The sequence below is a fragment of the Lampetra planeri genome, chromosome 40 (assembly GCF_965212315.1).
Source record: "Lampetra planeri chromosome 40, kcLamPlan1.2.h2, whole genome shotgun sequence".
NCBI lineage: Eukaryota > Metazoa > Chordata > Hyperoartia > Petromyzontiformes > Petromyzontidae > Lampetra > Lampetra planeri.
The window spans coordinates 9857825-9870082 of record NC_136146.1 but is presented as its reverse complement, the minus strand read 5'-3'; the positions used below and the strand labels follow the sequence as shown (position 1 = coordinate 9870082).

The following is a 12258-nucleotide window of genomic DNA, read 5'->3' as shown; positions in this document are numbered from 1 at the left end:
CATGGACACACGCGGGCACACATGGACACACATGGACACACGCGGACACACGCGGGCACACATGGACACACGCGGACACACATGGACACACGCGGACACACGCGGACACACGCGGGCACACGCAAGCACACATGGACACACGCGGACACACGCCGACATACGCGGACACACGCAGGTACACATGGACACACGCGGACACACGCGGGCACACGCAAGCACACATGGACACAAGCGGACGGGCATACGCGGGCCACACATGGGCACAAGCGGGCACAAGCGGGCACTCAATGGGGGGGGGGCGCATCGTCAGCTGAGTATCAACGCTGAAGATGATGCCATTTCGTGGTGGGCGAACGAGTGAGTGTGAGATTGTGCGGTTTGCATGGTGCTGAGTTTATGCCCACGAAGCATGAGTCTACACAGAGACCCCTAGACTCACACAAAGACCCTTAGACTCCCACAAAGATCCAGTAACATCTACAGACCCAGAGGTGCATATAAGACCGACAACCTTACATAGAGACTCATAAACATATATAGATCTCTCGCCATCCATGGAGATCCTGAGACATCTGTAGACCGATAGATTAATGTAGAGACCCATAGACGCATATAGAGCCCTATGGGGTACACAATATTGTTTCACGCACAAGAAGCAACGTCTCAGTGTGGCAGGAACTCTCTGGAAGCAGTTGCCTTGAGCCTTGTTGTCATCGAGAAGACGAGGGCACGGAGCACGCCGACCCTTTTGCTCACATCTGTGTGACCCACACTAGACCCACGCGAGACCTTAGTGAGAGCCACGTGCGGCTCATGTTAGAACCACAGGAGACCCACGTGAGAGCCACGTGCGGTCCGCCTGATTGAATTCATCGACAGCCGCCTCCTCCTCTGTCGTCTCCTCCATCGATCGACGGCGGCGGTGGCACCTGAGGAAGCGTCGATCGATGGGGGGGCGGCGCGTCATCCAGTCCCATCGCCGCGGGGGCCACGGTCGCCCCAGGGTTTGTATTTATTTAGTTATTATTTTATTTAGTTACTTAGTTATTATTTATCGACCGATCCTCCACCCCGGGCAGGTGAGCCTCTCGGCGTCCACGGCGCAGGATGTTGGGGGTTGTGAGGGGACGGCGATGAGGAAGGGGGGGGGATCGATCCTCGTTAATGCGCGTGACCTACCGCTCTGACGGATGGGTTATTGGGCTCCTCTGACCTTCGACCCCAGCTGCAGAAGCTCGCAATGAAGGCGGCCTGCGTCCCGGCGTGTGTGCCCGTCTGTCGCGTCCGTTCCCGCCCGTGCCTGTCCCCCGTGCGTGGCTCTACGTACGTCCGTCTGTCTCTTTGTTGTCCGTGTGCCTGAATGTGTGTGTGTGTGTGTGCCGCAGACCTGTCCATGCTTGCATCTGTCCATTCGTCACTCTGTCTATCTATCTGTCCACGTGTCTTCCTGTATGATTGGCCATCTGTCTTTCCATCTGTTAATATGACAATCTGTCCGTCCACCCACCCATCTTCCTGTATAAGTGTCCACCTGTCTGTACATTCGCCCATCTATTAATCCACCCGTCCATCCTACCAATCCATCTGTCCACCCATCTCTCTGTATCTATCTGCCCATCTATTTGTCCACCTGTCCCTACACCTGTCCATCTGTCCATCCATCCGTCAGACAATCCAGAGTCTGAGTGGTGTTCATCCCCCCCCCCCTCCTGTGGTGGTGGCAGCTCTAACAAGCTGGGCTGCCACCAGCGCTCCCGCAGAGACCACGGCCACGCTCTGGGGACCTCATTCCAATTCCTGAGACGGCGGCGACTTTAAATTTGCGCGCGTGTGTGTGTGTAGGTGCGTGTGTGTGTCTAGGTGCGTGTGTGTGTCTAGGTGCGTGTGTGTGTAGGTGCGTGCGTGTGTGTGTAGGTGCGTGCGTGTGTGTGTAGGTGCGTGTATGTGTGTGTAGGTGCGCGTGTGTGTGAATGTGTGTGCGAGTTTGTGTGTGTGTTTAGGTGTGTGTAGGTGCGTGTTGCGCTTGTTTGTGTGAATGTGTGTGCGGGTGTGTATGGGTGTGTGTGCTTGAGTGTGTGCTTGTCTTTGTGGAGCAGTAGTGCGCTACGCTGCGTAAACGAACCCGGCAACCCGGGATCGATTGCCGGTCATGGCAACTACCAGTGACGATTATCTCAACCGGTCTTGGGCCTCCTCTAGGTCGACTTAGCCTCAAATGAGTACCTGGTGCGATGCGTAAACATCGCCACAAGGGAGATAAAGGCGGCCGAGCGTGGTGTTGGCCACCCACCCTCTCGTGTGCCATGCCGGTCTTCTTAGTTGCTCGCTAACAGCACTTGCCCCAACAGTCGGTTAAGGCTACACGGGGGATCTTTGTATCCATGTGTAGTAACGCTCACGACTCGTTCACACCAGAGTTGGAGGCACACTTGTTTATTTAACACCAACGTTGTGACATACACATTTGAGGGGGTATCGGCCCCCTCACCCGTCTATCTGAGGACACACCTCTCTAGCTAACCCTAGCCTGCCTCTGAGTCCTCCACTAATGGGCTAGGGGAGGCTATCTTGGCCCGACACTGGTCAGTCGGGCCCGGTACCCAGAGTCCAGACCAGCACTGGCTCTGGCCCTGGTACCACGCCACTGGCTCGAGCCTGCGCGGTCCTGATAAGGACGGCGTACCAGGGGGAGTCCAGGGCTCTCTCTAAGACGTCTTCCGTCTTCTCTCCTTTAGCTAAACATCACTCCCGAGCCCTTCGATACATTCCCCTTTTATACCCAACCCCTCCCTGAGGGGTGGGGCCCCGGGGGATCATAACGACCGAATCGACCCCCCAGGGTGTCTGGCGCGGACGTCGCAGAGGGCACCTGCTCGTGCGCTCATGTAGCCCCGCCTACTGTGTTTGTTTACCATAGGCTGCCATGCATAACGGGCTCTCTCTCTAACACCCCTACATCACTCCCCCCCGCATAGCATGCAGCCGTCCCGGCTGCCAACATACAAAAATTTGACAATAAAGGTGCCTTCACCCCCTGACGGCGCGTGTGCCTCACTATTTTTGAACAATAACAGGAACCAGAACAAGAACGCAACAGCAAGATGAGAAAACAACCCGTCGCACCCCCCCCGAATAAATACGAATTCCGTAAAAAAAACAGCCTATATACAATCAGCAGGGAACCCACCACGCACACACAACACACGGTGAAGCCAACATATGTACATCCGAGGAGTGGGGAACACACCACCCACACAACATCCAATGAACACAACAGCTATGTACACATTTTCCGGCCTCACAACAGTTTGCGCATTTTAGCGCGCGTCCTTGCAGCGGGCCCCTCACACGGGGTAACCGCGCGTGGCGGACCATCAGGTGGCAATTGTCCGTCTTGGGGTGAGCATTCATCCGACTCCGCGTGACCCTCGGTATCCACAGGAGGGGTGATCGGGCGTGAGCCCGTCACTCCTGATGCACCTGAAGGTGGCACAGCCGGCAAGGCATTAGGTGAGAGCGACGGAGACGGACCCAGCGAGTCGGCCGACCCCCCACATGTTTGGCCACGCGCGTGTGAAGTGTGATTGTGTACCGCAGAGAAGGGTTTTAACCTAGAGGGGTGCACGAACCATCGCCGCTTCCCCCACTTGATGCGCACGCACTGCGGTCGTAACACCTCCACCACTTCCACAGGGCCCCGCCACGGCCGCACCAGTTTAGAGCAGGTTGCCAGTGGCACCTGGGGGCAGTGCAGCCATGCCTTGTCCCCCGGCTTCCACTGCAGCATGTGCGCTCGACTCAATCTGAGGCGCTCATTCGCCTTCTGACGGAGGTCAGAGTTTTGCATTGCAGCATCCCGTGCCTCGGTCAATTTGTCCAGATTAAATTTAACGTGGTCAGCCAGATTAGTTTTTCCCTGCGGCACGGGGATCTGCAACTGGGCACGAACAGGCGGGTCTGGTTCTCGGCCGTACATGAGGTAAAAGGGAGAAAACCCCGTAGCTGCATGGGGTGCCATCCGGTACGCCGCCAAGACCCCCTGAATTTGTAGGTCCCAATCCGTTTGCGAGTCCGAAACTTGTTGTGATAACATGGACGAGATGGTGCGATGCAAACGTTCGACCATCCCGTCAGTTTGTGGGTGATATGGGGAGGTCCGAATTTTCTTTGTGCCCAGGAGATCGCAGACTTGTCTGAGTAGTTTACCGGAAAAATTTCTGCCCTGGTCGGTCAGCAACCTCTCCGGAGCACCTTTGTCCAGGACATAACCCTGAACAAAGGCCTCCACGATGGCTGCTGCCGACTGGTTGGCCAGAGGCCAGGCCATAGGCCAGCGTGTAAAATACTCGACACCAGTCAACAAATATCTATTCCCCCTGGGGGTGGCGGGGAATGGTCCCAAAATGTCCAGAGCGACCAGCTCGTTTATCCTGGACACTTTGATCGATTGCAAAGGCGGGTTAGACTCCCGTGCCGGCGGTTTGCGTTGTGCACATTGAGGGCATGATCCCAACAAATCCCCAACATCCCTCGTCATGCCAGGCCAATAAAAATCAAGTTGCAACAAGGCGAGAGTCTTTTGGGTCCCCAGGTGTAGGAGGCGCTCATGAGCGGCCCATACCACCCTACCCCGCAACCCAGTAGGGACCACCAGCCGATGTCGGCGTGACTTCCCGTCCCAATGCATCAGCAGACCTTGGCACATTTCCCATGCGTCGGAACCACCTCTTTTTCCCCCCGCCGCACCGCCAACGCGACGTCGCCACCCGAGGAGGGAGACATCCTCCATCTGGAGGCGCCCCCATTCAATGACGGGCAACCCCAACAGGGAATCTTTGCCCTGTTGTTCGATCGAATTAGGAACCACTGCATCGTCGTCGTTGGCGGCCACCAAGACAGGTAGCGATGTGTCCCCTGGAGGCCTGCAACGTCCAGACCCCAGGAGGCATGCACACTCGGAGGCGGTTGGCAAGCGTGACAGAGCGTCCGCGTTGGTGTGGCGAACGCCCTTACGGTATGTGGTTTGGAAATCGTAATCCTGGAGGACCTCCAACCATCGGGACAATTGTCCCGATGGCTGTTGAACCCTCAGGGCGTACTGCAGTGCCGCATGATCTGTGCGGACGGTGAAACGCCGACCGTACAGATATGGGCGATACTGTTGGATGAAGTGGACAATTGCCAACAGTTCCCTACGGGTGACACAATATCGTTGCTCCGCTGGAGACAACACCCGACTGCCGTACGCAACCACATGTTCCACGCCGTCAACCACCTGGGAGAGCACGCCCCCAATACCCGTGTTGCTCGCATCGGTGTCGAGCAAGAACGGTTTTGAAAAATCAGGGTAAATCAGGGGAGGAGCGTTTACCAAAGCATCCCGAAGGGAGCAAAAAGCAGCCTCCTCCTCCTGACCCCAGCAAAACCGAACCCCTTTAGATGTTAAAGCATGTAGGGGTTTGGCGATAGTCGCAAAATTAGCGACGAAGCGTCTATAATACGACGCAAACCCAATAAAACTCCTAACCTCTCCCACTGAGGTGGGAGTCGGCCAGGAGCTTACACACTGCGTTTTGGCGGGATCGGTAGAAATACCTGAGCGCCCCACGATGTGCCCCAAATAACGCACCGACTCGCGTAACAAATGGCATTTTTGGGGCTTAAATTTCAAATTAGCAGCCCGCATCTTTAGGAAAACCGCCCGCAACCTCTGGAGATGTTCCTCAAAAGTTTTGCCAAAGACAATGACGTCATCCAAATAAATCAGGCACGACTCCCATTGCAATCCAGCCAAAACCAATTCCATCAACCGCTGGAAAGTTGCCGGCGCTGAGTGTAAGCCCATCGGCAACCGGTTGAATTGAAACAGGCCGTGCGGAGTACGGAAAGCAGTTTTAGGCTTTGAATCATCGTCCAGAGGAAGCTGCCAGAATCCCGAAAGTAAGTCCAATGTGGAGAAGAATCGCGCTCCCGCCAAGGCGTCAAGCGATTCGTCCATCCGTGGGAGCGGGTATGCGTCGGCAACCGTAATTTTATTAAGGCGCCGAAAGTCAACGCAAAACCGCAACGAACCGTCCTGCTTCTTAACCAGGACGATCGGCGCTCCCCAAGGGCTGTTGGAGGGAGAAATTATGTCGGCGGCTAGCATGTCATCAACAGCCGATTTGACATGGTCCTTTTCGGCGGGACTCAACCGAAAAGGATTTTGGCGTATTGGCGCGCTGTCACCCGTATCAATATGGTGACGCAGCAGATGAGTGCAGCCCAAATCGTATTTATCCCGACTGAAAACGTCGGAAAATTCCCTCAGTAGTGTCTTAAGACGTTGGCGCTCTAAATTTGACAGGTCCGTCGATCCCGCGCAAAGCGCCTCGAGCCACCCTTCATCGCTGTCTGAATGTGGTCGCGGTGCAGGAGCAGCGCCGACATGACTCGCGACGGGTTCCTCACAGGGCACCGGCGTTGCGTGAGCAAGCACGGTCCCCTGTGGGACCACCACCGTCTGCGAGCCCACATTGAGGACCGCGATGAAGGGTTCTCCATCCCCTCTCACTATGGTCTGGGCCGGGAGTAAATTAGGTCCACTGACCCCGGCCCTAGACGGTCCCAGCAAAACCCCTTGAGCCCCAATGCCCTTAGCGAAGGGCCGCCGAAGTCTCAAAGGAATTAACATTTGCGCCCCCGGAGGAACGCGCACCGTTCTATCTACGAACGCCGGCACCGTCGCGAACGCCGTCCGGCTCGTAGCGGGGGATGGCAAAAACGCCATGCGTCGGCCCGATGGGAGCTCAATGCATCCCTGGTCGATTAATATCCTAATCGGCATTTTGGCCAGGAAGTCCGTCCCCAGCAGGCACGGAACCGCCAGCGAGGAGGAAACAAAAATCGGCCCAGATAATTTAATATCCCCGACACAAATCTGGGCTCGAATTTGTCCGATGATGCCAAGTGAACCCCCGTTAGCAGCAAAGAATGGTACATTAACAGGCATCAAAGGACGGCTCTGGGCAGGGAGAATGTTATAAATCAACTCCGAAATAATGGTCGCCGATGCCCCTGTATCGACCAGGATGCGCACCTCGACCCCATCGATGTGACCCACAACGGCCGACGACCCCGACGACGCGGCTACAACCCGATGGGCCAACACGGACCACTGGCTGGGTTCAATGTGAGTACCCAGAGCGGTGCGTGTTGGTGCCATGGTACGCGATATTGGCCCCCCTTTCGCTGCGGTGTTTGAGTGTGCGACGGGCGTGTGCGTGGGCCAAACATGAGGGGTGCCGCGACTCGCCGGATTATGATGGTGGAGCTTGTGACGAGGGCCGGCGTCCCATTGAGGTGTCGTCCCGCGCTGCCGAGGAGAGCGGCACCCCGAGGCGACGTGGCCCCGGATGCCGCAGTTGTAGCAGCGTGGAAGCGCTGGTGGCGACGATGGACGTTGTAGATGGCTTGAACCGGCCCGGTCCTCCCGCGCTCCCGCTCCGTGCTGCCGTCGATGGTTGATGGCGCAAACCTCTTCTGCCGGGAGGGTGGCCGCAGCGACGGCACGCCCGCTCGCCGCCTTGCTGGCCTTCCGTCGTTGAGAGGACAGGTTTGCGTGGAGGAGACGGGCCGCTTGGAGGGAGCACATTTCTGCATCGTCCTGTGCGACAATGACGATGTCTAAGTCGTCCGCCAGCAAAAGTATCTTTTCTGTCACCATGGCGTCGATCCCCTCGTCGTCCATTCGTGGAAAGGCTTCCTTTGCCAGCGCCAGGAGGCTTGTACGGTACGCCAGGGGCGACTCCTTCGTCCCCCGCTGGCGATCGTTAAAGAGTTGACGACAGTCCGATGGTGGCCCATACACAGCGGACAGCACTTGCATCGCCTTCCGCAGCGTGGAACGCCTCTCCTTCGTTGCCGATGTTAGTGTGGCGAGGGCGTCGCTGTCGAGGAGTGCTGGCAGTGCTCGGAGAGCCTCGGCGTCTGTCCACTGTGCCATCTCCTGGTGAGCGAGGAAGCGCCGCTGGAAGCCGCCCCAGTCGCCATCCTCGCCCACAAATTCCTTGAGTGGAGGTAGCCGCTGATGTAAGGCAGCGGCTGCAGAGGAAGAACGCACTCCCTCGTCCGCCTCACTCAACTCAGCGTCGGCACGAACCAGCGATGGCATCGCCGGTCGCACCCGTGGTGACGTTCCGCCCGTTGGTGGTGACGCGGCAGGTACTGTACTCCCGCCGTTGGACGCGATGCTTAGAGCGGCCACGCCCTCAACAGCAGCTGCGGCGATGGCGGGAGTTTCAAAATGTTGCTCCGTGGAAATGGCGGGAAGGCGCTGTGATCGTCGGCTGCCGTTGCCCCGTGGCGGTCCCGCAGCCCCCAGCTGCGTGATGGTGTCGAGCATGGCGGCTGCGGCGTACAGCAGCTCGGTCAGCTTCGCGTGCGCCTCCCTCAGACCCTCCATCGACGGCTCCCCTTCCTCCAGCTGCTGTGGCGTGGATGCGCCCAGCCCCGGCTGGTCGATGGCATCTTCAGCCGTCTCGGGTCCTCCGACTGCAGTGGTGTCTTCTGCCTCTGGTACCCCGACTCGAGTCGTCCGGCGTGTATCCATGTTCGTACTTTGTTTCACTTCTGACGCCAGATGTAGTAACGCTCACGACTCGTTCACACCGGAGTTGGAGGCACACTTGTTTATTTAACACCAACGTTGTGACATACACATTTGAGGGGGTATCGGCCCCCTCACCCGTCTATCTGAGGACACACCTCTCTAGCTAACCCTAGCCTGCCTCTGAGTCCTCCACTAATGGGCTAGGGGAGGCTATCTTGGCCCGACACTGGTCAGTCGGGCCCGGTACCCAGAGTCCAGACCAGCACTGGCTCTGGCCCTGGTACCACGCCACTGGCTCGAGCCTGCGCGGTCCTGATAAGGACGGCGTACCAGGGGGAGTCCAGGGCTCTCTCTAAGACGTCTTCCGTCTTCTCTCCTTTAGCTAAACATCACTCCCGAGCCCTTCGATACATTCCCCTTTTATACCCAACCCCTCCCTGAGGGGTGGGGCCCCGGGGGATCATAACGACCGAATCGACCCCCCAGGGTGTCTGGCGCGGACGTCGCAGAGGGCACCTGCTCGTGCGCTCATGTAGCCCCGCCTACTGTGTTTGTTTACCATAGGCTGCCATGCATAACGGGCTCTCTCTCTAACACCCCTACACATGCACATGCGTGCCTATCTGTGGGTAATCTCAGTCAGTTAACCGATGGCACCTGGGTCTGTCCCGTAACCTCCTGCCAGTGAGTGAATTGTTGAGTGAGTAGATCGGTGAGTGAGTAGGCGAGTTAGTGAGTGGGTGAATGTATGGGTAAGTGGGTGAGTGAGTTGGTGAGTGGGTGAGTGAGTGGGTGAGTGGGTGAGTGCATGTGTGAGTGGAAGAGTGAGTGAATACATGTGTGAGTGGGTGAGTGAGTTGGTGAGTAGGTGAATGCACGTGTGAGTGGGTAAGTGAGTTGGTGAGTGGGTGAGTGAGTTGGTGAGTGGGTGAGTGGGTGAATGCACGTGTGAGTGGCTGAGTGCATGTGTGAGTGGATGAGTGAGTGAATGCATGTGTGATTGGGTGAGTGAGTTGGTGAGTGGGTGAATGCATGTGTGAGTGGGTGAGTGAGTTGGTGAGTGGGTGAATGCATGATGGTGACGATGATGATGATGATGGTGATGACGATGGTGACGATGATGGTGACGATGGTTGATGGTGACAATGACGATGGTGACGGTGACGATGGTGACGAACTGCAGTCCGTGTTGCTCGGAGTACCGGGAGCAGTTGCCGCAGTCGATGAGCTGGTGGAAGGAGGTTTCGTTGTTGGGGAAGTAGAACTGAGTCTGCAGGGTCACGCAGCTCACTTGGTCCGCGTAGTCCGTCCAGAACGCAGACGCCGGCTCTGCGCACGCACGCCGGCGGGAGGAAGGGAGGCTGAGCGGGCGGGCGGGTGGGTGAGCGAGCAGGTGGACGCGGGAGGAAGCGAGCGAGCGAGCAGGCGGGCGAGCGAGCAAGCGGGCGAGCAATCGGGCAAGCAAGCAAGCAGGCACCGACAGCTCAACCAGGACACCATGACCTGGTTGACTTCCTGGCGCAATGTGCTGATGCTCACACATCGCACCAGGACGTAATTTAAGGCTGAGTCGACCAAGAGGAAGCCCTGGTACGGTTCAGATACTCATCACTGATGTTGGCCGTGAGCAGGATTTTAATAGCGGAATCGAACTCGGCTTGTCGGGTTCATAGCACAGCGCGCTAACCACTACACCATTGCTCCCCACACACGCACACACAGACACACACGCATACAAGCACACAGACACACACACGCACACACATGCACACACACGCACACACACACGCACACAGACACACACACAGACACACGCACACAGACACACACACACACAGACACACAGACACACGCACACAGACACGCACACACACACACGCACAAACACATGCGCACACACACACACACACGCGCGCGCACACGCACACACGCACCGCTGTGCTCTGTGGTGCCCAGCAAAAGGGAGAAGACCAGCTGCTGCAGCAGGGACCTGCGGGTAGAGTGACACACAGACACAGACACACGAATATGTACAAAGACAAATATCCCCCATATAGCCTCAGCAGACTGCTGGGGCAAGTGCCGTTAGCAAGCACCTATGAAGGCCGGCATGGCACACGAGAGCTTGGTGTGGCCAGCACCACACCCGGCCGCCTTTGTGTCCCCAGTGGCGCATCAGGTACTCATTTGAGGTTGATTCGACCGAGGTGAAGCCCATGACTGGTGCAGATAATTGAACAGAAATCGAACTCGGGTCACTGGATCCTTAGTGCAGTGCGCTAGCACTACACTAACGCCCCCCCCCCACACAATAACACATGCTCACATACGCATATACGCTCTTGCACACACACACGCGCACACACGTACACACACACACGTGCACACACGTACACACACGCAGACATGCACGCACTCACACACACACGTGCACCCAACTGCCCAGTGCCACCATACACGATTGTTTACGGAGCCAGTCAACGTCGGCACATGGCCTCAACTTTTAACCGTGACCCCATCGTTTAACCCCTAACTTTGACCACGACCTTGAATCGATGACGTTTTATCAGGTAAGGCCCCACTAAGGTGTACACAGCTCTTATTCAGAAGTGATTTATCACGTGGACATTGATAGCAGCCCAAGACTCTAAACGCGTGGTGATGTTGATTATATATGTGGTGGGAAAAACAAGAGGACCCGGAGAAAAATCCACGCGACCACGGGGAGAGAGACACGCAAACAGTGAGAGAGTTAGAGACTGTGTGTGTGATGTGTACGTGTGATGTGTACGTGTGGTGTGTGTGTGTGGTGTGTGTGTAGTGTCTGTGGTGTGTGCGTGCAGTGTGTGTGTGTGTAGTGTCTGTGGTGTGTGCGTGTGGTGTGTGCGGTGTGTGTGTGGTGTGTGTGTGTAGTGTGTGTGTAGTCACTGTAGTGTGTGGTGTGTCACGTGTGCGGTGTGTGTGTGGTATGTGTAGTGTGTGTGTGTGGTGTGTGTGGTGTATGGTGTGTGTGTGGTGTGTGTAGTGTGTGTGTGTAGTGTGTGTGTGTAGTGTGTGTGTGTAGAGTGTGTGTAGTGTGTGTGTGTAGTGTGTGTGTGTAGTGTGTGTAGTGTGTTTGGTGTGTGTAGTGTGTGTAGTGTGTGTGTAGTGTGTATGTGTAGGTAGTGTGTGTGTGTAGTGTGTGTGTGTAGTGTGTGTAGTGTGGATGTTGTGTAGTGTGTGTGTAGTGTGTGTGTGTAGGTAGTGTAGTGTGTGTAGTGTGTGTAGTGTGTGTGTGTAGTGTGTGTAGTGTGTGTGTAGTGTGTGTGGTGTGTGTGTGTAGTGTGTGTAGTGTGTGTGGTGTGTGTGTGTAGTGTGTGTAGTGTGTGTGTGTAGTGTGTGTGTGTGTAGTGTGTGTGTGTAGTGTGTGTAGTGTGTGTAGTGTGTGTGTGTGGTGTGTGCGTAGTGTGTGGTGTGTGTGTAGTGTAGTGTGTGTAGTGTGTGTGTGGGTTGTGTGTGTAGTGTGTGTAGTTTTTGTGTAGTGTGTGTGTGTCGTGTGCAGTGTGTGTAGTTTGTGTGTCGTGTGTGTGTGTAGTGTGTGTGGTGTGTGTGTTGTGTGTGTGTGCGTGTGTAGTGTGTGTGGTGTGTGTGTGTAGTGTGTGTAGTGTGTGTGTGTAGTGTGTGTGGTG

The 12258-nt window shown here is 56.4% G+C and overlaps 1 protein-coding gene across 1 annotated transcript in view; it reads right to left on the bottom strand.

Annotated features, from left to right (window-relative positions):
• Positions 1-12258, bottom strand: part of LOC144731862 (voltage-dependent calcium channel subunit alpha-2/delta-2-like) — a 159639-nt gene that overhangs the window by 9320 nt on the left and 138061 nt on the right. Inside the window, exons 34-35 of the mRNA XM_078613161.1 lie at positions 10525-10580; positions 9793-9919 (exon numbers count right to left, since the gene is read on the bottom strand). Coding sequence (XP_078469287.1) covers positions 9793-9919; positions 10525-10580 — 183 coding nt within the window. The remainder of the gene's footprint in view (positions 1-9792; positions 9920-10524; positions 10581-12258) is intronic.